This window comes from Bombina bombina, chromosome 6, assembly GCF_027579735.1.
Source record: "Bombina bombina isolate aBomBom1 chromosome 6, aBomBom1.pri, whole genome shotgun sequence".
NCBI classification, from domain to species: Eukaryota; Metazoa; Chordata; class Amphibia; order Anura; family Bombinatoridae; genus Bombina; species Bombina bombina.
The window spans coordinates 57,038,066-57,064,025 of NC_069504.1; the positions used below are offsets into that span (position 1 = coordinate 57,038,066).

Sequence of the window (25,960 nt, forward strand, 5' to 3'; positions counted from 1 at the left end):
CTCAGTATCCCTCTCCTGCGTGCTCTCAGTATCCCTCTCGTGCTGCGTGCTCTCAGTATCCCTCTCATGTGTGCTCTCAGTATCCCTCTCCTGCTGCATGCTCTCAGTATCCCTCTCCTGCGTGCTCTCAGTATCCCTCTTCTGCTGCATGCTCTCAGTATCCCTCTCCTGCTGCATGCTCTCAGTATCCCACCCTGCTGCATGCTCTCAGTTTCCCTCTCCTGCTGCATGCTCTCAGTATCCCTCTCCTGCATGCTCTCAGTATCCCTCTCCAGCATGCTCTCAGTATCCCTCTCCTGCTGCGTGCTCTCAGTATCCCTCTCCTGCATGTTCTCAGTATCCCTCTCCTGCTGCATGCTCTCAGTATCCCTCTCCTGCATGCTCTCAGTATCCCTCTCCTGCGTGCTCTCAGTATCCCTCTCCTGCGTGCTCTCAGTATCCCTCTCCTGCGTGCTCTCAGTATCCCTCTCCTGCATGCTCTCAGTATCCCTCTCCTGCTGCGTGCTCTCAGTATCCCTCTCCTGCGTGCTCTCAGTATCCCTCTCCTGCGTGCTCTCAGTATCCCTCTCCTGCGTGCTCTCAGTATCCCTCTCCTGCTGCGTGCTCTCAGTATCCCTCTCCTGCTGCATGCTCTCAGTATCTCTCTCCTGCATGCCCTCAGTATCCCTCTCCTGCATGCTCTCAGTATCCCTCTCCTGCATGCCCTCAGTATCCCTCTCCTGCATGCCCTCAGTATCCCTCTCCTGCTGCATGCTCTCAGTATCTCTCTCCTGCTGCATGCTCTCAGTATCCCTCTCCTGCTGCGTGCTCTCAGTATCCCTCTCCTGCTGCATGCTCTCAGTATCCCTCTCCTGCTGCATGCTCTCAGTATCCCTCTCCTGCTGCGTGCTCTCAGTATCCCTCTCCTGCATGCTCTCAGTATCCCTCTCCTGTGTGCTCTCAGTATCCCTCTCCTGCGTGCTCTCAGTATCCCTCTCCTGCTGCATGCTCTCAGTATCCCTCTCCTGTTGCATGCTCTCAGTATCCCTCTCCTGCATGCTCTCAGTATCCCTCTCCTGCGTGCTCTCAGTATCCCTCTCCTGCGTGCTCTCAGTATCCCTCTCCTGCTGCATGCTCTCAGTATCCCTCTCCTGCTGCATGCTCTCAGTATCCCTCTCCTGTGTGCTCTCAGTATCCCTCTCCTGTGTGCTCTCAGTATCCCTCTCCATTTGCATGCTCTCAGTATCCCTCTCCTGTGTGCTCTCAGTATCCCTCTCCTGCATGCTCTCAGTATCCCTCTCCTGCGTGCTCTCAGTATCCCTCTCCTGCTGCGTGCTCTCAGTATCCCTCTCCTGCTGCATGCTCTCAGTATCCCTCTCCTGCTGCATGCTCTCAGTATCCCTCTCCTGCTGCATGCTCTCAGTATCCCTCTCCTGCTGCATGCTCTCAGTATCCCTCTCCTGCTGCATGCTCTCAGTATCCCTCTCCTGTGTGCTCTCAGTATCCCTGTCCTGCTGCGTGCTCTCAGTATCCCTCTCCTGCATGCCCTCAGTATCCCTCTCCTGCTGCATGCTCTCAGTATCTCTCTCCTGCTGCATGCTCTCAGTATCCCTCTCCTGCATGCTCTCAGTATTCCTCTCCTGCATACTCTCAGTATCCCTCTCCTGCTGCATGCTCTCAGTATCCCTCTCCTGCTGCATGCTCTCAGTATCCCTCTCCTGCATGCTCTCAGTATCCCTCTCCTGCATGCTCTCAGTATCCCTCTCCTGCTGCGTGCTCTCAGTATCCCTCTCCTGCTGCATGCTCTCAGTATCCCTCTCCTGCGTGCTCTCAGTATCCCTCTCCTGCTGTGTGCTCTCAGTATCCCTCTCCTGCTGCATGCTCTCAGTATCCCTCTCCTGCTGCATGCTCTCAGTATCCCTCTCCTGCTGCATGCGTTCAGTATCCCTCTCCTGCGTGCTCTCAGTATCCCTCTCCTGCTGCGTGCTCTCAGTATCCCTCTCCTGCTGCATGCTCTCAGTATCCCTCTCCTGCTGCATGCTCTCAGTATCCCTCTCCTGCTGCATGCTCTCAGTATCCCTCTCCTGCTGCATGCTCTCAGTATCCCTTTCATGTGTGCTCTCAGTATCCCTCTCCTGCATGCTCTCAGTATCCCTCTCCTGCTGCGTGCTCTCAGTATCACTCTCCTGCATGCTCTCAGTATCCCTCTCCTGCATGCTCTCAGTATCCCTCTCCTGCTGCATGCTCTCAGTATCCCTCTCCTGCATGCTCTCAGCATCCCTCTCCTGCTGCATGCTCTCAGTATCCCTCTCCTGCTGCATGCTCTCAGTATCCCTCTCATGTGTGCTCTCAGTATCCCTCTCATGTGTGCTCTCAGTATCCCTCTCCTGCTGCATGCTCTCAGTATCCCTCTCCTGCATGCTCTCAGTATCCCTCTCCTGCTGCGTGCTCTCAGTATCCCTCTCCTGCATGCTCTCAGTATCCCTCTCCTGCATGCTCTCAGTATCCCTCTGCTGCATGCTCTCAGTATCCCTCTCCTGCATGCTCTCAGTATCCCTCTCCTGCTGCATGCTCTCAGTATCCCTCTCCTGCATGCTCTCAGTATCCCTCTCCTGCATGCTCTCAGTATCCCTCTCCTGCTGCGTGCTCTCAGTATCCCTCTCCGGCATGCTCTCAGTATCCCTCTCCGGCATACTCTCAGTATCCCTCTCCTGCATGCTCTCAGTATCCCTCTCCTGCGTGCTCTCAGTATCCCTCTCCTGCGTGCTCTCAGTATCCCTCTCCTGCGTGCTCTCAGTATCCCTCTCCTGCATGCTCTCAGTATCCCTCTCCTGCATGCTCTCAGTATCCCTCTGCTGCATGCTCTCAGTATCCCTCTCCTGCTGCATGCTCTCAGTATCCCTCTCCTGCATGCTTTCAGTATCCCTCTCCTGCTGCATGCTCTCAGTATCCCTCTCCTGCGTGCTCTCATTATCCCTCTCCTGCATGCTCTCAGTATCCCTCTCCTGCATGCTCTCAGTATCCCTCTCCTGCTGCGTGCTCTCAGTATCCTTCTCCTGCATGCTCTTAGTATCCCTCTCCTGCTGCGTGCTCTCAGTATCCCTCTCCTGCATGCTCTCAGTATCCCTCTCCTGCTGCATGCTGTCAGTATTCCTCTCCTGCATACTCTCAGTATCCCTCTCCTGCATGCTCTCAGTATTCCTCTCCTGCATACTCTCAGTATCCCTTTCCTGCTGCATGCTCTCAGTATCCCTCTCCTGCTGCATGCTCTCAGTATCTCTCTCCTGCGTGCTCTCAGTATCCCTCTCCTGCATGCTCTCAGTATCCCTCTCCTGCATGCTCTCAGTATCCCTCTCCTGCTGCGTGCTCTCACTATCCCTCTCCTGCTGCATGCTCTCAGTATCCCTCTCCTGTGTGCTCTCAGTATCCCTCTCCTGCATGCTCTCAGTATCCCTCTCCTGCATGCTCTCAGTATCCCTCTCCTGCTGCGAGCTCTCACTATCCCTCTCCTGCTGCATGCTCTCAGTATCCCTCTCATGTGTGCTCTCAGTATCTCTCTCCTGCTGCATGCTCTCAGTATCCCTCTCCTGCATGCTCTCAGTATCCCTCTCCTGTGTGCTCTCAGTATCCCTCTCCTGCATGCTCTCAGTATCCCTCTCCTGCTGCATGCTCTCAGTATCCCTCTCCTGCTGCATGCTCTCAGTATCCCTCTCCTGCTGCATGCTCTCAGTATCCCTCTCCTGCTGCGTGCTCTCAGTATCTCTCTCCTGCATGCTCTCAGTATCCCTCTCCTGCTGCATGCTCTCAGTATCCCTCTCCTGCTGCATGCTCTCAGTATCTCTCTCCTGTGTGCTCTCAGTATCCCTCTCCTGCTGCATGCTCTCAGTATCCCTCTCCTGCTGCATGCTCTCAGTATCCCTCTCCTGCTGCATGCTCTCAGTATCCCTCTCCTGCATGCTCTCAGTATCCCTCTCCTGCTGCATGCTCTCAGTATCCCTCTCCTGCTGCATGCTCTCAGTATCCCTCTCCTGCTGCATGCTCTCAGTATCCCTCTCCTGCTGCGTGCTCTCAGTATCCCTCTCCTGCATGCTCTCAGTATCCCTCTATTGCATGCTCTCAGTATCCCTCTCCTGCTGCGTGCTCTCAGTATCCCTCTCCTGCTGCATGCTCTCAGTATCCCTCTCCTGCTGCATGCTCTCAGTATCCCTCTCCTGCTGCATGCTCTCAGTATCCCTCTCCTGCATGCTCTCAGTATCCCTCTCCTACTGCGTGCTCTCAGTATCCCTCTCCTGCTGCGTGCTCTCAATATCCCTCTCCTACTGCGTGCTCTCAGTATCCCTCTCCTGCTGCGTGCTCTCAGTATAACTCTCCTGCTGCATGCTCTCAGTATCCCTCTCCTGCTGCATGCTCTCAGTATCCCTCTCCTGCTGCATGCTCCCAGTATCCCTCTCCTGCTGCATGCTCTCAGTATCCCTCTCCTGCTGCATGCTCTCAGTATCCCTCTCCTGCGTGCTCTCAGTATCCCTCTCCTGCGTGCTCTCAGTATCCCTCTCCTGCATGCTCTCAGTATCCCTCTCCTGCATGCTCTCAGTATCCCTCTGCTGCATGCTCTCAGTATCCCTCTCCTGCTGCATGCTCTCAGTATCCCTCTCCTGCATGCTTTCAGTATCCCTCTCCTGCTGCATGCTCTCAGTATCCCTCTCCTGCGTGCTCTCATTATCCCTCTCCTGCATGCTCTCAGTATCCCTCTCCTGCATGCTCTCAGTATCCCTCTCCTGCTGCGTGCTCTCAGTATCCTTCTCCTGCATGCTCTTAGTATCCCTCTCCTGCTGCGTGCTCTCAGTATCCCTCTCCTGCATGCTCTCAGTATCCCTCTCCTGCTGCATGCTGTCAGTATTCCTCTCCTGCATACTCTCAGTATCCCTCTCCTGCATGCTCTCAGTATTCCTCTCCTGCATACTCTCAGTATCCCTTTCCTGCTGCATGCTCTCAGTATCCCTCTCCTGCTGCATGCTCTCAGTATCTCTCTCCTGCGTGCTCTCAGTATCCCTCTCCTGCATGCTCTCAGTATCCCTCTCCTGCATGCTCTCAGTATCCCGCTCTCCTGCTGCGTGCTCTCACTATCCCTCTCCTGCTGCATGCTCTCAGTATCCCTCTCCTGTGTGCTCTCAGTATCCCTCTCCTGCATGCTCTCAGTATCCCTCTCCTGCATGCTCTCAGTATCCCTCTCCTGCTGCGAGCTCTCACTATCCCTCTCCTGCTGCATGCTCTCAGTATCCCTCTCATGCTGATGCTCTCAGTATCCTCTCTCCTGCTGCATGCTCTCAGTATCCCTCTCCTGCTGCATGCTCTCAGTATCCCTCTCCTGTGTGCTCTCAGTATCCCTCTCCTGCATGCTCTCAGTATCCCTCTCCTGCTGCATGCTCTCAGTATCCCTCTCCTGCTGCATGCTCTCAGTATCCCTCTCCTGCTGCATGCTCTCAGTATCCCTCTCCTGCTGCTGCTCTCAGTATCCCTCTCCTGCATGCTCTCAGTATCCCTCTCCTGCTGCATGCTCTCAGTATCCCTCTCCTGCTGCATGCTCTCAGTATCCCTCTCCTGCTGTGCTCTCAGTATCCCTCTCCTGCTGCATGCTCTCAGTATCCCTCTCCTGCTGCATGCTCTCAGTATCCCTCTCCTGCTGCATGCTCTCAGTATCCCTCTCCTCTGCATGCTCCTCAGTATCCCTCTCCTGCTGCCATGCTCTCCAGTATCCCTCTCCTGCTGCATGCTCTCAGTATCCCTCTCCTGCTGCATGCTCTCAGTATCCTCTTCCTGCTGCGTGCTCTCAGTATCCCTCTCCTGCTGCTCTCAGTACATCCCTCTATTGCATAGCTCTCAGTATCCCTCTCCTGCTGCGTGCTCTCAGTATCCCTCCCTGCTCGCATGCTCTCAGTATCCCTCTCCTGCTGCATGCTCTCAGTATCCCTCTCCTGCTGCATGCTCTCAGTATCCCTCTCCTGCATGCTCTCAGTATCCTCTCCTACTGCGCTGTCTCAGTATCCCTCTCCTGCTGCGTGCTCTCAATATCCCTCTCCTACTGCGTGCTCTCAGTATCCCTCTCCTGCTGCGTGCTCTCAGTATCACTCTCCTGCTGCCTGCTCTCAGTATCCCTCTCCTGCTGCATGCTCTCAGTATCCCTCTCCTGCTGCATGCTCCCAGTATCCCTCTCCTGCTGCATGCTCTTCAGTATCCCTCTCCTGCTGCGTGCTCTCAGTATCCCTCCTCCTGCTGCGTGCTCTCAGTATCCCTCTCCTGCTGCATGCTCTCCAGTATCCCTCTCCTGCTGCGTGCTCTCAGTATCCCTCTCCTGCTGCGTGCTCTCAGTATCCCTCTCTGCTGCATGCTCTCAGTATCCCCTCTCCGGCATGCTCTCAGTATCCCTCCTCCTGCATGCCTCTCAGTATCCCTCTCCTGCATGCTCTCAGTATCCCTCTCCTGCTGCATGCTCTCCAGCTATCCCTCTCCTGCTGGCATGCTCTCAGTATCCCTCTCCTGCTGGTGCTCTCAGTATCTCTCTCCTGCATGCTCTCAGTATCCCTCTCCTGCTGCATGCTCTCAGTATCCCTCTCCTGCTGCATGCTCTCAGTATCTCTCTCCTGTGTCCCCGCTTTCCTCAGTATCCCTTCCCTGCTTGCATGCTCTCAGTATCCCTCCTCTCCTGCTGCATGGCTCTCAGTATTCCCTCTCCTGCCTGCATGCTCTCAGTATCCCTCTCCTGCATGCTCTCAGTATCCCTCTCCTGCTGCATGCTCTCAGTATCCCTCTCCTGGTGCATGCTCTCAGTATCCCTCTCCTGCTGCATGCTCTTAGTATCCCTCTCCTGCATGCTCTCAGTATCCCTCTCCTGCTGCGTGCTCTCAGTATCCCTCTCCTGCATGCTCTCAGTATCCCTCTCCTGCATGCTCTCCGTATCCCTCTCCTGCTGCGTGCTCTCAGTATCCCTCTCCTGCTGCATGCTCTCAGTATCCCTCTCCTGCTGCATGCTCTCAGTATCCCTCTCCTGCTGCATGCTCTCAGTATCCCTCTCCTGCTGCATGCTCTCAGTATCCCTCTCCTGCTGCATGCTCTCAGTATCCCTCTCCTGCTGCATGCTCTCAGTATCCCTCTCCTGCATGCTCTCAGTATCCCTCTCCTGCTGCGTGCTCTCAGTATCCCTCTCCTGCTGCGTGCTCTCAGTATCCCTCTCCTGCTGCATGCTCTCAGTATCCCTCTCCTGCTGCATGCTCTCAGTATCCCTCTCCTGCTGCATGCTCTCAGTATCCCTCTCCTGCTGCATGCTCTCAGTATCCCTCTCCTGCTGCATGCTCTCAGTATCCCTCTCCTGCTGCATGCTCTCAGTATCCCTCTCCTGCTGCATGCTCTCAGTATCCCTCTCCTGCTGCGTGCTCTCAGTATCCCTCTCCTGCTGATGCTCTCAGTATTCCTCTCCTGCTGCGTGCTCTCAGTATCCCTCTCCTGCTGCGTGCTCTCAGTATCCCTCTCCTGCTGCATGCTCTCAGTATCCCTCTCCTGCTGCATGCTCTCAGTATCCCTCTCCTGCTGCATGCTCTCAGTATCCCTCTCCTGCATGCTCTCAGTATCCCTCTGCTGCATGCTCTCAGTATCCCTCTCCTACTGCGTGCTCTCAGTATCCCTCTCCTGCTGTGCTCTCAGTATCCCTCTCCTGCTGCATGCTCTCAGTATCCCTCTCCTGCTGCATGCTCTCAGTATCCCTCTCCTGCTGCTTGCTCTCAGTATCCCTCTCTGCTGCATGCTCTCAGTATCCCTCTCCTGCTTGCTCTCAGTATCCCTCTCTGCTGCATGCTCTCAGTATCCCTCTCCTGGCATGCTCTCAGTATCCCTCTCCTCGCATGCTCTCAGTATCCCTCTCCTGCGATGCTCTCAGTATCCCTCTCCTGCTGCGTGCTCTCAGATATCCTCTCTCCTGCCATGCTCTCAGTATCCCTCTCCTGCTGCAGTGCTCTCAGTATCCCTCTCCTGCTGCGTGCTCTCAGTAATCCCTCTCCTGCTGCATGCTCTCAGTATCCCTCTCCTGCTGCATGCTCTCAGTATCCCTCTCCTGCTGCATGCTCTCAGTATCCCTCTCCTGCTGCATGCTCTCAGTATCCCCTCTCCTGCTGCATGCTCTCAGTATCCCTCTCCTGCTGCATGCTCTCAGTATCCCTCTCCTGCTGCATGCTCTCAGTATCCCTCTCCTGCATGCTCTCAGTATCCCTCTCCTGCTGCATGCTCTCAGTATCCCTCTCCGCTGCATGCTCTCAGTATCCCTCTCCTGCATGCTCTCAGTATCCCTCTCCTGCTGCATGCTCTCAGTATCCCTCTCCTGCTGCATGCTCTCAGTATCCCTCTCCTGCATGCTCTCAGTATCCCTCTCCTGCTGCGTGCTCTCAGTATCCTCTCCTGCTGCATGCTCTCAGTATCCCTCTCCTGCTGCATGCTCTCAGTATCCCTCTCCTGCTGCATGCTCTCAGTATCCCTCTCCTGCTGCATGCTCTCAGTATCCCTCTCCTGCTGCATGCTCTCAGTATCCCTCTCCTGCTGCATGCTCTACAGTATCCCTCTCCTGCTGCGTGCTCTCAGTATCCCTCTCCTGCTGCATGCTCTCAGTATCCCTCTCCTGCTGCATGCTCTCAGTATCCCTCTCCTGCTGCATGCTCTCAGTATCCCTCTCCTGCTGCATGCTCTCAGTATCCCTCTCCTGCTGCGTGCTCTCAGTATCCCTCTCCTGCTGCATGCTCTCAGTATCCCTCTCCTGCTGCGTGCTCTCAGTATCCCTCTCCTGCTGCGTGCTCTCAGTATTCCCTCTCCTGCTGCTGTGCTCTCAGTATCCCTCTCCTGCTGCGTGCTCTCAGGTATCCCTCTCCTGCTGCATGCTCTCAGTATCCCTCTCCTGCTGCATGCTCTCAGTATCCCTCTCCTGCTGCATGCTCTCAGTATCCCTCTCCTGCTGCATGCTCTCAGTATCCCTCTCCTGCAGGCTCTCAGTATCCCTCTCCTAGCTGCGTGCTCTCAGTATCCCTCTCCTGCTGTGTGCTCTCAGTATCCCTCTCCTGCTGCATGCCCTCAGTATCCTCTCCTGCTGCATGCTCTCAGTATCCCTCTCCTGCTGCATTCGTCTCAGTATCACTCTCCTGCATGCTCTCAGTATCCCTCTCCTGCATGCTCTCAGTATCCCTCTCCTGCTGCATGCTCTCAGTATCCCTCTCCTGCATGCTCTCAGTATCCCTCTCCTGAATGCTCTCAGTATCCCTCTCCTGCATGCTTCTCAGTATCCCTCTCCTGCATGCTCTCAGTATCCCTCTCCTGCATGCTCTCAGTATCCCTCTCCTGCATGCTCTCAGTATCCCTCTCCTGCGTGCTCTCAGTATCCCTCTCCTGCATGCTCTCAGTATCCCTCTCCTGCTGCATGCTCTCAGTATCCCTCTCCTGCTGCGTGCTCTCAGTATCCCTCTCCTGCTGCATGCTCTCAGTATCCCTCTCCTGCTGCATGCTCTCAGTATCCCTCTCCTGCTGCATGCTCTCAGTATCCCTCTCATGTGTGCTCTCAGTATCCCTCTCATGTGTGCTCTCAGTATCCCTCTCCTGCTGCGTGCTCTCAGTATCCCTCTCCTGCTGCATGCTCTCAGTATCCCTCTCCTGCATGCTCTCAGTATCCCTCTCCTGCTGCATGCTCTCAGTATCCCTCTCCTGCATGCTCTCAGTATCCCTCTCCTGCATGCTCTCAGTATCCCTCTCCTGCTGCATGCTCTCAGTATCCCTCTCCTGCATGCTCTCAGTATCCCTCTCCTGCTGCGTGCTCTCAGTATCCCTCTCCTGCTGCGTGCTCTCAGTATCCCTCTCCTGCTGCATGCTCTCAGTATCCCTCTCCTGCATGCTCTCAGTATCCCTCTCCTGCTGCATGCTCTCAGTATCCCTCTCCTGCTGCGTGCTCTCAGTATCCCTCTCCTGCTGCATGCTCTCAGTATCCCTCTCCTGCTGCATGCTCTCAGTATCCCTCTCCTGCTGCATGCTCTCAGTATCCCTCTCCTGCTGCATGCTCTCAGTATCCCTCTCCTGCTGCGTGCTCTCAGTATCCCTCTCCTGCTGCATGCTCTCAGTATCCCTCTCCTGCTGCGTGCTCTCAGTATCCCTCTCCTGCTGCGTGCTCTCAGTATTCCTCTCCTGCTGCGTGCTCTCAGTATCCCTCTCCTGCTGCGTGCTCTCAGTATCCCTCTCCTGCTGCATGCTCTCAGTATCCCTCTCTTGCTGCATGCTCTCAGTATCCCTCTCCTGCTGCATGCTCTCAGTATCCCTCTCCTGCATGCTCTCAGTATCCCTCTCCTGCATGCTCTCAGTATCCCTCTCCTACTGCGTGCTCTCAGTATCCCTCTCCTGCTGTGTGCTCTCAGTATCCCTCTCCTGCTGCATGCTCTCAGTATCCCTCTCCTGCTGCATGCTCTCAGTATCCCTCTCCTGCTGCATGCTCTCAGTATCCCTCTCCTGCTGCATGCTCTCAGTATCCCTCTCCTGCATGCTCTCAGTATCCCTCTCCTGCGGCATGCTCTCAGTATCCCTCTCCTGCATGCTCTCAGTATCCCTCTCCTGAATGCTCTCAGTATCCCTCTCCTGCATGCTCTCAGTATCCCTCTCCTGCATGCTCTCAGTATCCCTCTCCTGCATGCTCTCAGTATCCCTCTCCTGCATGCTCTCAGTATCCCTCTCCTGCGTGCTCTCAGTATCCCTCTCCTGCATGCTCTCAGTATCCCTCTCCTGCTGCATGCTCTCAGTATCCCTCTCCTGCTGCGTGCTCTCAGTATCCCTCTCCTGCTGCATGCTCTCAGTATCCCTCTCCTGCTGCATGCTCTCAGTATCCCTCTCCTGCTGCATGCTCTCAGTATCCCTCTCATGTGTGCTCTCAGTATCCCTCTCATGTGTGCTCTCAGTATCCCTCTCCTGCTGCGTGCTCTCAGTATCCCTCTCCTGCTGCATGCTCTCAGTATCCCTCTCCTGCATGCTCTCAGTATCCCTCTCCTGCTGCATGCTCTCAGTATCCTTCTCCTGCATGCTCTCAGTATCCCTCTCCTGCATGCTCTCAGTATCCCTCTCCTGCTGCATGCTCTCAGTATCCCTCTCCTGCATGCTCTCAGTATCCCTCTCCTGCTGCGTGCTCTCAGTATCCCTCTCCTGCTGCGTGCTCTCAGTATCCCTCTCCTGCTGCATGCTCTCAGTATCCCTCTCCTGCATGCTCTCAGTATCCCTCTCCTGCTGCATGCTCTCAGTATCCCTCTCCTGCTGCATGCTCTCAGTATCCCTCTCATGCTGCATGCTCTCAGTATCCCTCTCCTGCATGCTCTCAGTATCCCTCTCCTGCTGCGTGCTCTCAGTATCCCTCTCCTGCATGCTCTCAGTATCCCTCTCCTGCATGCTCTCAGTATCCCTCTCCTGCATGCTCTCAGTATCCCTCTCCTGCTGCATGCTCTCAGTATCCCTCTCCTGCTGCGTGCTCTCAGTATCCCTCTCCGGCATGCTCTCAGTATCCCTCTCCTGCTGCATGCTCTCAGTATCCCTCTCCTGCTGCATGCTCTCAGTATCCCTCTCCTGCTGCATGCTCTCAGTATCCCTCTCCTGCATGCTCTCAGTATCCCTCTCCTACTGCGTGCTCTCAGTATCCCTCTCCTGCTGCATGCTCTCTGTATCCCTCTCCTGCTGCATGCTCTCAGTATCCCTCTCCTGCTGCATGCTCTCAGTATCCCTCTCCTGCTGCATGCTCTCAGTATCCCTCTCCTGCTGCATGCTCTCAGTATCCCTCTCCTGCTGCATGCTCTCAGTATCCCTCTCCTGCTGCGTGCTCTCAGTATCCCTCTCCTGCTGCATGCTCTCAGTATCCCTCTCCTGCTGCATGCTCTCAGTATCCCTCTCCTGCTGCATGCTCTCAGTATCCCTCTCCTGCTGCATGCTCTCAGTATCCCTCTCCTGCTGCGTGCTCTCAGTATCCCTCTCCTGCTGCATGCTCTCAGTATCCCTCTCCTGCTGCATGCTCTCAGTATCCCTCTCCTGCATGCTCTCAGTATCCCTCTCCTGCTGCATGCTCTCAGTATCCCTCTCCTGCATGCTCTCAGTATCCCTCTCCTGCATGCTCTCAGTATCCCTCTCCTGCATGCTCTCAGTATCCCTCTCCTGCATGCTCTCAGTATCCCTCTCCTGCATGCTCTCAGTATCCCTCTCCTGCGTGCTCTCAGTATCCCTCTCCTGCTGCGTGCTCTCAGTATCCCTCTCCTGCTGCCTGCTCTCAGTATCCCTCTCCTGCTGCATGCTGTCAGTATCCCTCTCCTGCTGCATGCTCTCAGTATCCCTCTCATGTGTGCTCTCAGTATCCCTCTCATGTGTGCTCTCAGTATCCCTCTCCTGCTGCGTGCTCTCAGTATCCCTCTCTTGCTGCATGCTCTCAGTATCCCTCTCCTGCTGCATGCTCTCAGTATCCCTCTCATGTGTGCTCTCAGTATCCCTCTCATGTGTGCTCTCAGTATCCCTCTCCTGCTGCGTGCTCTCAGTATCCCTCTCCTGCTGCGTGCTCTCAGTATCCCTCTCCTGCTGCGTGCTCTCAGTATCCCTCTCCTGCTGCGTGCTCTTAGTATCCCTCATGATTCGCAAAGTTCGCTGATGAGATGTTTAGCTTTTTTATAAGCTGTTTCACGCACAATGCACTATACAAAGTCAGCTTTGCAAGCACTGATTATCGATTGCTTTAGTGCTTATTAAGCATTCATATACTTAAAGTGACAGTAAAGTCAAAATTAAACTTTCAGGATTCAGATAGAGTAGCAATTTTTTTTTTTTTAAATGTTTATTTAAATCCAGCAGAGTGTACAATCAAAATAAATTCGACCTCTTTATGCCACGCAGGGCCAGGTAAACCATATTTCAGAGAACCTCAAAAGACAGTTTGAAGCAATAAATTAGTTTTATCTTAATAGATTAATGGTCCCCTCAACATAAAGTTTGTACACTAAACTGGGGTCTTTTTTATATTAATTAATAAAACACAAAACAAAACAGAACAACATAAAAAGAGAAAAAGAGAAAGAAAAAAAAAAAGGGGGGGGGAGGGAAGGGGGAATGGGGGAGGGAAAGGGATAGAAAAAGGAGAAGGGATATAGGGATGAAAAAAAACAAAAAAAACCTCCCGCGTCAGAACACATTCAGATCTCTACCAAGCACCCAGGAGGACCAGTTCCGAGTTCCTGAAGGGGAATATAAGGTCATGCATTTCTGTGTCTTGTAGTGACTTGATGAAAGCAGACCATTTACTAAAGAATCGTCTGATATCTAAATCATTGTCTAGGTTGGTATCCCTTTGTTCTAAAAGGCATTGTTTTTTCAGACAGTTCTTTATCTCTGGGATAGATGGTATTGCCCTCGTCTTCCATCTTTTAAAGATAAGATATCTAGTTGCCAAGATAGATAAAAATATCAGTTTGTCCTCTGGGTTATGATCCCCATGACCGAAAACAATCAGTGACTGTGTAAGACCCGGATGGGAGATCCTGAGGGTTTTGTTATAGAGTAGCAATTTTAAACAACTTTCCAATTTACTTCTGTCATCAAATTTGCTTTGTATCTTGGTATCTTTTATTGAAGAGTAAATCTAGGTAGGCTTATGAGAGCTCAGGAGTGTGCACGTTTACTCAATCGTAGCAGTGTTTTGCAGTGTTGTTATCAATACAAATCTTATTTAAATACAGGTTTGGTTAAAATTATTTTTCGAATCAGGACAAGTAGATTGTCAGGAGGGACAATTAGGAGGGACAAGTAGATTGGGCTCCTGGACAAGTAGTATTTAAAAAAAATTCCACACCCCTGGAGAGGGATTAAGTACTCTTGGGGATTTGGAAATCTTTACCTCCTCCTTGTGGATCCTTGTAATGGATCATGGACTCTCACCACCTTATGAAAGACTTAGGGGTCAATTTGTCAAGCTTCGTATGGAGCTTAATGTCCCGTGTTTCAGGCTCGCCAGAAACAGAAGTTATGAAGCAGCGGTCTAAAGACCCTTGCTCCATAACTTGTCCACCTTCTCTGAGGCAGCGGTCAGAAATCAACCCGATCGAATACAATCGCGTTGATTGACACCCCCTGCTAGCGGCCGATTGGCCGCGAATCTGCAGGGGGCGGCATTGCACCAGCAGTTCACAAGAACTGCTGGTGCAATGATAAATGCTGACAGTGTATGATGTCAGCATTTATCGATGTGCGGCAGACATAATACGCTACATTGTATCATGTCTGTCTGCACTATTATAAATTGACCCCCATATATCAGCAATTAAGCACTGAGCTTCTAAAGATCTGCATTCAACAGAATTCAATAGCAGTTTAATAGAATAGACCTCCTGAGAAGTATAGTGTAACTCAGCATTTGATGCAGCCAGTTAAGGAGGGATGTAAATAATCATGCTTTTATTGAATCAATCGCTGTGTAGAACTCGGTTAAATGTCACCATTCTTAAATGGATATGAAACACAATTTTTTTCTTTCATGATTCAGATAGAGCATGCAATTTTACATAACATTCTAATTTACTCCTATTATAATTTTTCTCTCTCGTTCTCTTGGTATCTTTATTTGAAAAAGCAGGAATATAAGCTTAGGAGATGGCCCATTTTTGGTTCAGCACCTGGGTAGTGTTTTCTGAGTATTGGATAAATGTATAACATTGATAATAGTTAAGTTGCTTAAAACTGCATGCTCTATTTGAAACATAAAAGAAAAAACCCATAAATTATGCTTACCTGATAATTTCATTTCCATTGTGGGGAGGAGAGTCCACTGCTTCTTTCATTACTTGTGGGAATTAAGAACCTGACCACCAGGAGGAGGCAAAGACACCCCAGCCAAAGGCTTAAATACCTCCCCCACTCCCATTATCCCCCAGTCATTCTGCCAAGGGAACAAGGAACAGTAGGAGAAACATCAGGGTATAAATGATGCCAGAAGAATATTATTAAATTTAGGTCCGCCCCCACTGGAGAAACGGGCGGGTGCAGTGGACTCTCCTTCCCATAATAGAAATTAAATTATCAGGTAAGCATAATTTATGTTTTCCATCTAAAGGGGAGGAGAGTCCACTGCTTCATTCATTACTTGTGGGAACAAATACCCAAGCTCTAGAGGACAATGATAAAAACGGGAGGGTAAAAAGGAGGCGGACTCTATCCTGAGGGCACCACAGCCTGCAAAACCTTTCTCCCAAAAACTGCTTCCACCGTAGCAAAACCGTCAAATTTGTAAAACTTTGTAAGGAGGACCAGGTAGCCGCCTTACAAATCTACTCCATAGAAGCCTCGTTCTTAAAGGCCCAAAAAGAGGCCATAGCTCTAGTTGAATGAGCCGTAATCCTCAGAGGAGGCTTATGTCCCGCTGTCTCAATGCAAAATGGAGGACACTCCTCAGCCAAAAAGATAAGGAGCCGGAGGTTTAGAGACAGCAGACTCCGACCCAGAATGTTCAGACTCTGAAGTCTCAGAAAGAACATAATCCTCGGATAACCCTATCAGTTAAATCCAATAAATTATCTGATGTACTCTGGGAAGGAGTTCAATATGTAACCTTTCGCTTGTTCCTAGCAGGGTGAGGTAAAGCATTAAAGGCTGCAGACACCGCCGTCTGAGCTGCGCAGTAACGTCTGGTGACAAAAGGCCCCCTCCAGGTGGAGGATCAGCAATGCTACGGGAAACAGCATGTGTAGAGAGATAAGCATGTAGGGTACGCACCTCACTGGACAACAACTCCTCAGAGGTGGACGGCTCAGTGGTATCAAACATGTTTGATATTATCACATTATCAAGGCATATGGAACATAATTTGAGAGGGCGGAACTAAGGCTTCCTCACAATATAAACAGGAATTACTCCAGAATCCTCCATCGTTAGTGCAATAACCGGAGAACTATAGAAAATAAAACATTTTATTTTATTAAAAAAAATAACTGCACCTTTATATCCCAATGGATGGGGCACTCACCAACTCCCATGACCCAGTCAGTACAGAGAGTTAGGACTCCTCTTTGATTGACACCCGGTCAGGAAGAGGGAAGAATCATATGGTGCACAATGCAGGACTGTCCCTGCTATGAGAAAAAGCGCACCAAGCTTGTAAGATGAATGGCTCTCAAAGTGAAAGTGAAACCTGTATATTCCATAACAGCCTATGAGCCCTTAACATCTCACACATAAAAGCAGCAAAAAATTTAATAAACATATAAGATTATTCCCCCCTGTTCAATAATTTCCCTCAGGAGATATTAACCCATGATTTTATACAGATAAAAGGAGTCACACTGTGACCCTGTCTTCTTGTGTTATCATTCATGTATAAAAAATGAAACGGTCTTACCAGAATCTACGCCGTGGAACAGGAACACGGCCTTTCAAGTGTGACAGGTTAGTAGCATTGCTCCTGACATGGACCTGAGAGCAGAAAGCAGGCAGCGAAACTCGTCAACGCTGATTGCTTATGGAGCTGTTAATCTGAGTTGGGATGGTTTCGCAGAAAGACTCTCCCTGCATCTCCGGACTCTAACTTTCATCCATGCTCTCACAGAGAGGCTGACAGGACTACTTAAAACTCCAGTCCCATTGTGAAGAGTACTACCCTACATAAGAGACAACTCTGAATCTTCCGACACTTCTCTGCCAACTTCCTGTGACGAAAGCCAAAGAATGACTGGGGGATGAAGGGAGTGGGGGAGGTATTTAAGTCTTTGGCTGGGGTGTCTTTGCCTCCTCCTGGTGGCCAGGTTCTGTATTCCCACAAGTAATGAATGAAGCAGTGGACTCTCCTCCCCTTTAGATGGAAAACAAAATTTATGCTTACCTGATAAATGTATTTCTCTTGTGGTGTATCCAGTCCACGGATCATCCATTACTTGTGGGATATTCTCCTTCCCAACAGGAAGCTGCAAGAGGATCACCCACAGCAGAGCTGTCTATATAGCTCCTCCTCTAACTACCACTACCAGTCATTCGACCGAAGACAAGCAAGAAAAAGGAGAAACCATAGGGTGCAGTGGTGACTGTAGTTTAAAAATAAAACACACCTGCCTTAAAATGACAGGGCGGGCCGTGGACTGGATACACCACAAGAGAAATAAATTTATCAGGTAAGCATAAATTTTGTTTTCTCTTGTAAGGTGTATCCAGTCCACGGATCATCCATTACTTGTGGGATACCAATACCAAAGCAATAGGACACGGATGAAGGGAGGGACAAGGCAGGTGCTTAAATGGAAGGCACCACTGCCTGCAAAATCTCTCCCCGAAAAATAGCCTCGGAAGAAGCAAAAGTATCAAATTTATAGAATTTTGAAAAAGTATGAAGCGAAGACCAAGTCGCCGCCTTACAAATCTGTTCAACAGAAGCCTCATTCTTAAAAGCCCATGTGGAAGCTACCGCTCTAGTAGAATGAGCTGTAATCCTTTCAGGAGGCTGCTGGACAGCAGTCTCATAAGCTAAGCGTATTATACTCCTTAGCCAAAAAGAAACAGAAGTTGCCGAAGCCTTTTGGCCTCTCCTCTGTCCAGAGTAGACAACAAACAATGCAGATGTTTGACGAAAATCTTTAGTAGCTTGTAAATAAAACTTTAAAGCATGAACCACGTCAAGATTGTGTAAAAGACGTTCCTTCTTTGAAGAAGGATTAGGACACAGTGACGGTACAACAATCTCCTGATTGATATTTTTATTAGATACCACCTTAGGTAGAAAACCAGGTTGGTACGTAACACTACCTTATCGGAATGAAAAATGAGATAAGGAGAATCACATTGTAAAGCAGATAACTCCGAAACTCTTCGAGCCGAGGAGATAGCTACTAAAAACAAAACTTTCCAAGATAAGAGCTTAATATCTATGGAATGCAAAGGTTCAAACGGAACCCCTTGAAGAACCTTAAGAACTAAATTTAAACTCCAAGGCGGAGCAACAGGTTTAAACACAGGCTTAATTCTGACTAAAGCCTGACAAAACGCCTGCACGTCTGGAACCTTAGCCAGACGTTTGTGCAAAAGAATAGACAGAGCAGAAATCTGTCCCTTTAAGGAACTTGCTGACAAACCCTTCTCCAATCCATCTTGGAGAAAAGATAATATCCTAGGAATCCTGACCTTACTCCATGAGTAACCCTTGGATTCACACCAATGAAGATATTTACACCATATCTTATGATAGATTTTCCTGGTGACAGGCTTTCGCGCCTGTATTAAGGTATCAATGACCGACTCGGAGAAACCACGCTTTGATAAAATCAAGCGTTCAATCTCCAAGCAGTCAGCCGCAGAGAAATTAGATTTGGATGGTTGAAAGGACCCTGAAGTAGAAGGTCCTGTCTCAGAGGCAGAGTCCATGGTGAAAGGATGACATGTCCACCAGATCTGCATACCAAGTCCTGCGTGGCCACGCAGGTGCTATCAAAATCACAGATGCTCTCTACTGCTTGACCTTGGCAATCAGACGAGGGAGCAGAGGAAACGGTGGAAACACATAAGCCAGGTTGAAGGACCAAGGCGCTGCTAGAGCATCTATCAGCGCTGCCTTGGGATCCCTGGACCTGGATCCGTAACAAGGAAGCTTGGCGTTCTGGCGAGACGCCATGAGATCCAGTTCTGGTTTGCCCCAACGTTGAATCAACTGTGCAAACACCTCCAGATTGAGCTCCCACTTCCCCGGATGAAAAGTCTGTCGACTTAGAAAATCCGCTTCCCAGTTCTCTACTCCTGGGATATGGATAGCTGATAGGTGGCAAGAGTGAATCTCTGCCCAACTAATTATCTTTGAAACCTCCAACATCGCTAGGGAACGCCTTGTTCCCCCTTGATGGTTGATGTAAGCTACAGTCGTGATGTTGTCTGACTGAAATCTGATGAACCTCACTGCCGCTAGCTGAGGCCAAGCCTGAAGAGCATTGAATATCACTCTTAGTTCCAGAATGTTTATCGGAAGGAGAGCCTCCTCCTGAGTCCATGACCCCTGAGACTTCAGAGAGTTCCAGACTCCCCCCAGCCCAGAAGGCTGGCATCTGTTGTTACTATTGTCCAATCTGGCCTGGGGAAGGTCATACCTTTGGACAGATGGACTTGAGATAGCCACCAGAGACCTGGTCTCTTGATCCAGATTTAGTAGAGGGGACAAATCTGTGTAATCCCCCATTCCACTGACTGAGCATGCAGAGTTGCAGCGGTCTGAGATGTAGGCGGGCAAACGGCACTATGTCCATTGCCGCTACCATTAAGCTGATTACTTCCATACACTGAGCCACCGAAGGGCAAGAAGTAGAATAAAGAACACGGCAGGAATTTAGAAGTTTTGACAACCTGGCCTCTGTCAGGTAAATCCTCATTTCTACAGAATCTATCAGAGTTCCCAGGAAGGAAACTCTTGTGAGAGGGGATAGAGAACTCTTCTTTTCGTTCACTTTCCACCCATGAGACCTCAGGAATGCCAGAACAATGTCCGTATGGGACTTGGCAATTTGGAAATTCGACTCCTGTATCAGAATGTCGTTTAAGTAAGGGGCTACTGCTATGCCCCGCGGCCTTAGGACCGCCAGAAGTGACCCCAGAACCTTCGTAAAGATTCTTGGTGCCGTAGCTAACCCAAAGGGAAGAGCCACAAACTGGTAATGCCTGTCTAGGAAGGCGAACCTGAGAAACCGATGATGATCTTTGTGTATCGGAATGTGCAGATAAGCATCCTTTAAGTCCACGGTAGTCATATATTGACCCTCCTGGATCATAGGTAGGATGGTTCGAATAGTCTCCATCTTGAAAGATGGGACCCTGAGAAATTTGTTTAGGATCTTGAGATCTAAGATTGGTCTGAAGGTTCCCTCTTTCTTGGGAACCACAAATAGATTTGAATAGAATCCTTGCCCCTGTTCCTCCTTTGGAACTGGGTGGATCACTCCCATAACTAGGAGGTCTTGAACACAATGTAAGAATGCCTCTCTCTTTATCTGGTCTGCAGATAATTGTGAAAGGTGACATCTTCCTTTTGGGGAAGAAGCTTTGAAGTCCAGAAGATATCCCTGGGACACAATTTCCAATGCCCAGGGATCCTGGACGTCTCTTGCCCAAGCCTGGGCGAAGAGAGAAAGTCTGCCCCCTACTAGATCCGTTACCGGATCGGGGGCCAATCTTTCATGCTGTCTTAGAGGCAGCAGCAGGCTTCTTGGCCTGTTTACCTTTGTTCCAAGCCTGGTTAGGTCTCCAGATCGGCTTGGACTGGGCAAAATTTCCCTCTTCTTTTGTATTAGAGGAAGATGATGCCGCGTTCGTCTTAAAGTTTCGAAAGGCACGAAAATTAGTTTGTTTGGTCCTTAATTTGTTAGACATATCCTGAGGAAGGGCATAACCTTTTCCTCCAGTAATATCAGAAATGATCTCCTTCAGTCCAGGCCCGAATAGGTTCTGCCCCTTGAAGGGAATATTGAGAAGCTTAGACTTTGAAGTAACGTCAGCTGACCAGGATTTAAGCCATAGCGCCCTACGCGCCTGAATAGCAAAACCTGAGTTCTTAGCCGTTAGTTTAGTTAAATGAACAACGGCGTCAGAAACAAATGAATTGGCTAGCTTAAGCCCTTTAAGCTTGTCAAGTATATCATCCAATGGAGTTTCTACCTGTAAGGCCTCTTCCAGAGACTCAAACCAGAAGGCCGCAGCAGCAGTGACCGGGCAATGTATGCAAGAGGCTGGAGAATAAAACCTTGTTGAATAAACATTTTCTTGAGGTAACCCTCTAACTTTTTATCCATTGGATCTAGGAAAGCACAACTGTCCTCGACGTGGATAGTTGTACGCTTAGCTAGGGTAGAAACTACTCCCTCCACCTTAGGGACCGTTTGCCATAAGTCCTGTGTAGCGGCATCTATCCCATTCCTTAGTGATAATTTCTGAAAACCTTTTAGGTATTGGAAAAACATCAGTGTAAACAGGCACTGCATAGTATTTATCCAATCTACACAATTTCTCTGGCACTATAATGGTGTCACATTCATCAAGAGTAGCTAAAACCTCCCTGAGCAACACGCGGAGGTGTTCAAGCTTAAATTTAAATGTTGACATATCAGAATCAGGTTGAAGCATCTTCCCTGAGTCAGAAAAATCACCCACAGAAAGAAGCTCTCCTGCCTCAGCTTCTGCATATTGTGAGGGGATATCAGACATAGCTACTAAAGCGTCAGAGTGCTCTGTATTTTTTCTAGCCCCAGAGCTGTCTCGCTTTCCTTGTAACCCTGGTAGTTTGGACAATACCGCTGTAAGGGTATGATCCATAACTGCCGCCATGTCTTGTAAAGTAAACGCCATGGGCGCGCTAGATGTACTTGGCGCCTCTTGAGCGGGAGTCCCTTGAGCGGGAGTCAAAGGTTCTGAAACGTGGGGCGAGTTAGTCGGCATAACTTCCCCCTTGTCAGTTTCCTCTGGTGATAAATCTTTTAAAGACAGAATATGATCTTTATAACTTAAAAGTAAAATCAGTACATTTGGTACACATTCTAAGGGGGGGTTCCACAATGGCTTCTAAACATAATGAACAAGGAGTTTCCTCTATGTCAGACATGTTTAAACAGACTAGCAATGAGACCAGCAAGCTTGGAAAACACTTTGATAAATGTAAACAAGCAACAAATAAAAATGGTACTGTGCCTTTAAGAGAAACAAATTTTGTCAGAAATTGAAAAAAAGTGATAAAAAGCAGTAAATCTTACGAAATTTTTACAGTGTGTATAATAGACTAACAGAGCATTGCACCCACTTGCAAATGGATGATTAACCCCTTAGTTTCAAAACCGGATCAAAAAAACAATATAAACGTTTTTCAACAGTCACAACAAACTGCCACTGCTGTGGCCCTACCTGCCCATATAACGACTTTGAAATCCACAAAAACCCTTTAGAGAGGTCCTAAGTGTTCAGGGGACTCCTTCAGGGAAACTGGATGTCTCAAGCTGCAAAATCTAATGCGCATTTAGGCGCGAAAATAGGCCCCTCCCAACCTGTATTCACAGTGAGAGGGCCTAACAAAACTATCCCTAGGCAAAATCTAGCCAGCCATGTGGAAAAAACTGGGCCCCAATAAAGTTTTATTACCAATATGTATAAAAAAACGTTTAAACAATTCCAGCAAACGTTTTATTTTTCAGTAATGTGAGAAAGTAATAAGAATATTACCTTTTACAGCAAGCATGATACTAGTCGTTATTAAATCACTGTAATCAGGCTTACCTTAAATAAATCCGGTATTAACAGCATTTTCTAGCATATTCATTTCTCTAGAAAAATTTAAACTGCACATACCTCATAGCAGGAGACCCTGCACGCCATTCCCCCAGCTGAAGTTACCTCTCTCTTCAGTTATGTGTGAGAACAGCAATGGATCTTAGTTACAACCTTCTAAGATCATCAAAAACCACAGGCAGACTCTTCTTCTACTTTCTGCCTGAGGCTAAAATAGTACAACTCCGGTACCATTTGAAAATAACAAACTTTTGATTGAAGATAAACTAAATAAAAACACATCTCTCTAGCTACTTCCTTTCTTGCCGAGAGCTGCAAGAGAATGACTGGTAGTGGCAGTTAGAGGAGGAGCTATATAGACAGCTCTGCTGTGGGTGATCCTCTTGCAGCTTCCTGTTGGGAAGGAGAATATCCCACAAGTAATGGATGATCCGTGGACTGGATACACCTTACAAGAGAAATTGGGTTTAATATCCCTTTAAGCATAATGGAGACTAGACATTTGCACAAACATAAAGTTTGTTTCAGACACATAGTTTGGCTTTGGTTTTTATTAGATCATGGGGTGGATCAGTTCAGCTAAATGTTGACATCATTATTCCTTTGTTAATGGAATTTGTTAATGCATTATTTCCAGCAGAGAAGCAGCTAGGCAGCAGATTACAATTTTAAATAAATTTAAACCACTAAATACAGCAGGATGGAATTAGAGCTGCCACAACTAATTGTCATAATCGCTAATAATCGATTATGAAAATAGTTGTCAACGAATCTCATAATCGATTAGTTGGTTTGCAATACACCAGCTGCTTCACTCCGATGAGCTCCTGCACATGGTATTGTGTTTTATGGTTATGTCTTTAGCCTAAAGGACGTCTACAGACGTTTACTTTTCACTTTTTCAGGACAGTATAAGTTTACAACTACCCCTGGCTCATGTACAACCCAGATATAATAGTCATCATTTGGATTGTTTATATTAAATCAGATGATTTGGACCTATGCTTTGCATGATATAGTGCTGAGCTTGCTATTTACACCTAGTCCCTAGTTTGATGGGAGTTATTTAAATTGATGTGCACTATTATCTGTTTGCACAATTATTAGCGGATTGCTTGCTATTGCTGATTATATGTACTGTATAAATAAATGTGTAAGGATTTGTCCTCTTATTGATATATAGTCCTTAGTGCTTTTGATTTGTTTTTTATTGTTTTTTTTTTTATATTTTTCATCAATTCTGATAATATGTACCAGATTCAACCTTTATAAGTATATATCTGTTATTTTTAGAGCGGACTAGATATTTTCCCCTAACCTTATAGCTGGTTATTTACCATTGCATATATTCAAGATATGTTTTATGTTAGAATAAAGTCAAGGGTTACTTTATTGAGAGGCCCCTTGCCAAGATGGAAGTTCTACCTCTTTTCAAACAGTTTTTGGTTTTATTTTGCTTAATTATAAAATTGTGCTCTGCTGCTTGGAAATTGGACAACCTGTTGTGTTAATGTAAAGTTTTAGTCTGCAGTTTATATTTGTATTACACAGTATGTGGATTCTATTTAAAATATAGGAAACAGTTATTGATTCTTTGTTTATCAGATTAGTCAATTAATCGAAAAAATAATCGGCCGATTAATCAATTATGAAAATAATCGTTAGTTGCAGCCCTAGATTGAATAATTGACTAATTGACAATAAAATGGAAAAATTCAAAGGCAATTATTTTGTATTTGAAATGAGCAATAAAATATTTTCTGGCAAATGTCAAAGTTAAAAATCCAATTTTCTCTGTATCATGTGACAGCTATCAGCCAATCACAGACATCCCATCTCTCCCTGAAGTTCAGGGAGTCTCCCTGATTGTAATAGCGGCTCCCTGATGCCAGCAAATGGAGTGCAATCTCCCTGAAACTCCAAGTACCATAATCCAATGTGGCCCAAATCCGGAAAAGTGTTTCTTTAAGGAATGCCTTTAGTTGATGGGAGGTTTTAGAACCCTCAAAGCATGCATCAGTAACCAAAAAGCCCCCACTTATTCTAATAAAATAAAACACAAATACTACCTTATTTACTGCACGTAATTAAACTTCGTATTCTAAAATATTTAAGCATTTAACAAGTGTACGATCACTGGAAAATAGGTTTGTTGTATATGGTTGTGCAATAAAGTTACTTTTTTCATGTGACTTTAGTGGGAAGCTACTTTAAAGGATTACTTTCTGTTATAATTTTTAAGCTAAACAACTAACATATTAAAGTTAATAAACATTAATTAAAACCTACTGACCTATATTTTCTCCAAAACGAAGTTTCATAACGTTCTGAAAGTTATATCTTTTATTCGCCGATGATGTCACGTTATCCTGCCCACTTTGTGTTTAAAGCGCCATTTTGAAACCTAGGTATTGTAAACGGATTGGTACAGAGCAAAGGATACCCACGGAGTGGGTTTGGAAAACAATTAAATTTGCAGACAAGATTTCTGATATACGGTAGAGATATGTTAATGAAATGCTATTGATAAAAAGCGTATTTGGGGTAGTTATTTAGTAACAGGCATAGAAAATATTTACTTACAGTGGTCCTTTAAGTATAAGTCTCTATCATATTTAGGGTTTCAAGGTGTCCAATATATAACTGGGAGGGAGGGAGGGGGGTTGCGGCACAGTAGCGGGTGAACCCACCTCCCTGAAATTAGTTTTTGCAGGTCGGGTTGTCTGCAATCACATAATGCCTATATGTATATACTGTGTACTTTTGCACATGTTCAGTAGGAGCTAGAGCCTAAATAAGTGTGCATATTAAAAGAGTGCACATTCTGACTATGGAAGTATAAAGGAAAGTTTTTTTAAAATTGCATGCGTTAGCTGAATAATGAAACGTTAATTTTGACTTTAGTGGCCATTTAAAGTAGCAGCTAGTGCTACTGCTACAAGCCAGCAGCACAATTAATTTTTTTTATGGGGTCAGGGTAAGCAAGGAACAAAAATGAAGCTTACATACTTATTGGCTAATAGGGATGGGCAATGTGATGAATGTGCAATTTGTTTGGGAGAACAAATAGTCCTGTGGACATTCGTTTTGGACAATCGAATGTTGATAAGAATGAAACACTATTAAAATTTGGTAATTGAATGTTATTTACGTTTTCAAATGTTCATAATTAGGTCCAATATCCCCATTCGAAATTTCGAATGTAACATTAAATTTAATAAATACTCAGAAGTTCAATAGTTCATGTCAAAAGGAATTTAGTAAATTGATACATAATATATACAAATATATAAGTTTGAATATTACATTTAAAGAGAGCATTAGTAATACTATTACAAATATATCTATTAAAATTTGTAAAATTCTAATATTGCATAATTCAAATTGAATTATTATAAAAAATGTGAATTAAATATTAGATTTAAAGAAAGCATTAGAAATACTATTACATTAAACAAATGTTAGAATGTTGTATAAACATTAAAAATTTGAAATGAACGAACGTGTTAAAATTAGTTTTATTTTTCGAATGTTGCAAAACATACGCCCATCCCGATTGGCTAACACAGAAATCAATCAACTGACAAGGAAATTGCTGGATCACTATTGAATAGTGTACAACTGTCCATTTGACGCCTGTTCTGCCTTTAAAGAAACAGTTTTAACAAAT

General features: G+C 47.7%; 1 protein-coding gene across 1 annotated transcript in view; it reads right to left on the reverse strand.

Annotated features, from left to right (window-relative positions):
* Positions 1-24,699, reverse strand: part of LOC128662598 (uncharacterized) — a 115,539-nt gene extending 90,840 nt beyond the window's left edge. Inside the window, exon 1 of the mRNA XM_053716419.1 lies at positions 24,584-24,699. Coding sequence (XP_053572394.1) covers positions 24,584-24,611 — 28 coding nt within the window. The 5' untranslated portion in view covers positions 24,612-24,699. The remainder of the gene's footprint in view (positions 1-24,583) is intronic.
* Between the last annotated feature and the right edge of the window lie 1,261 nt (positions 24,700-25,960).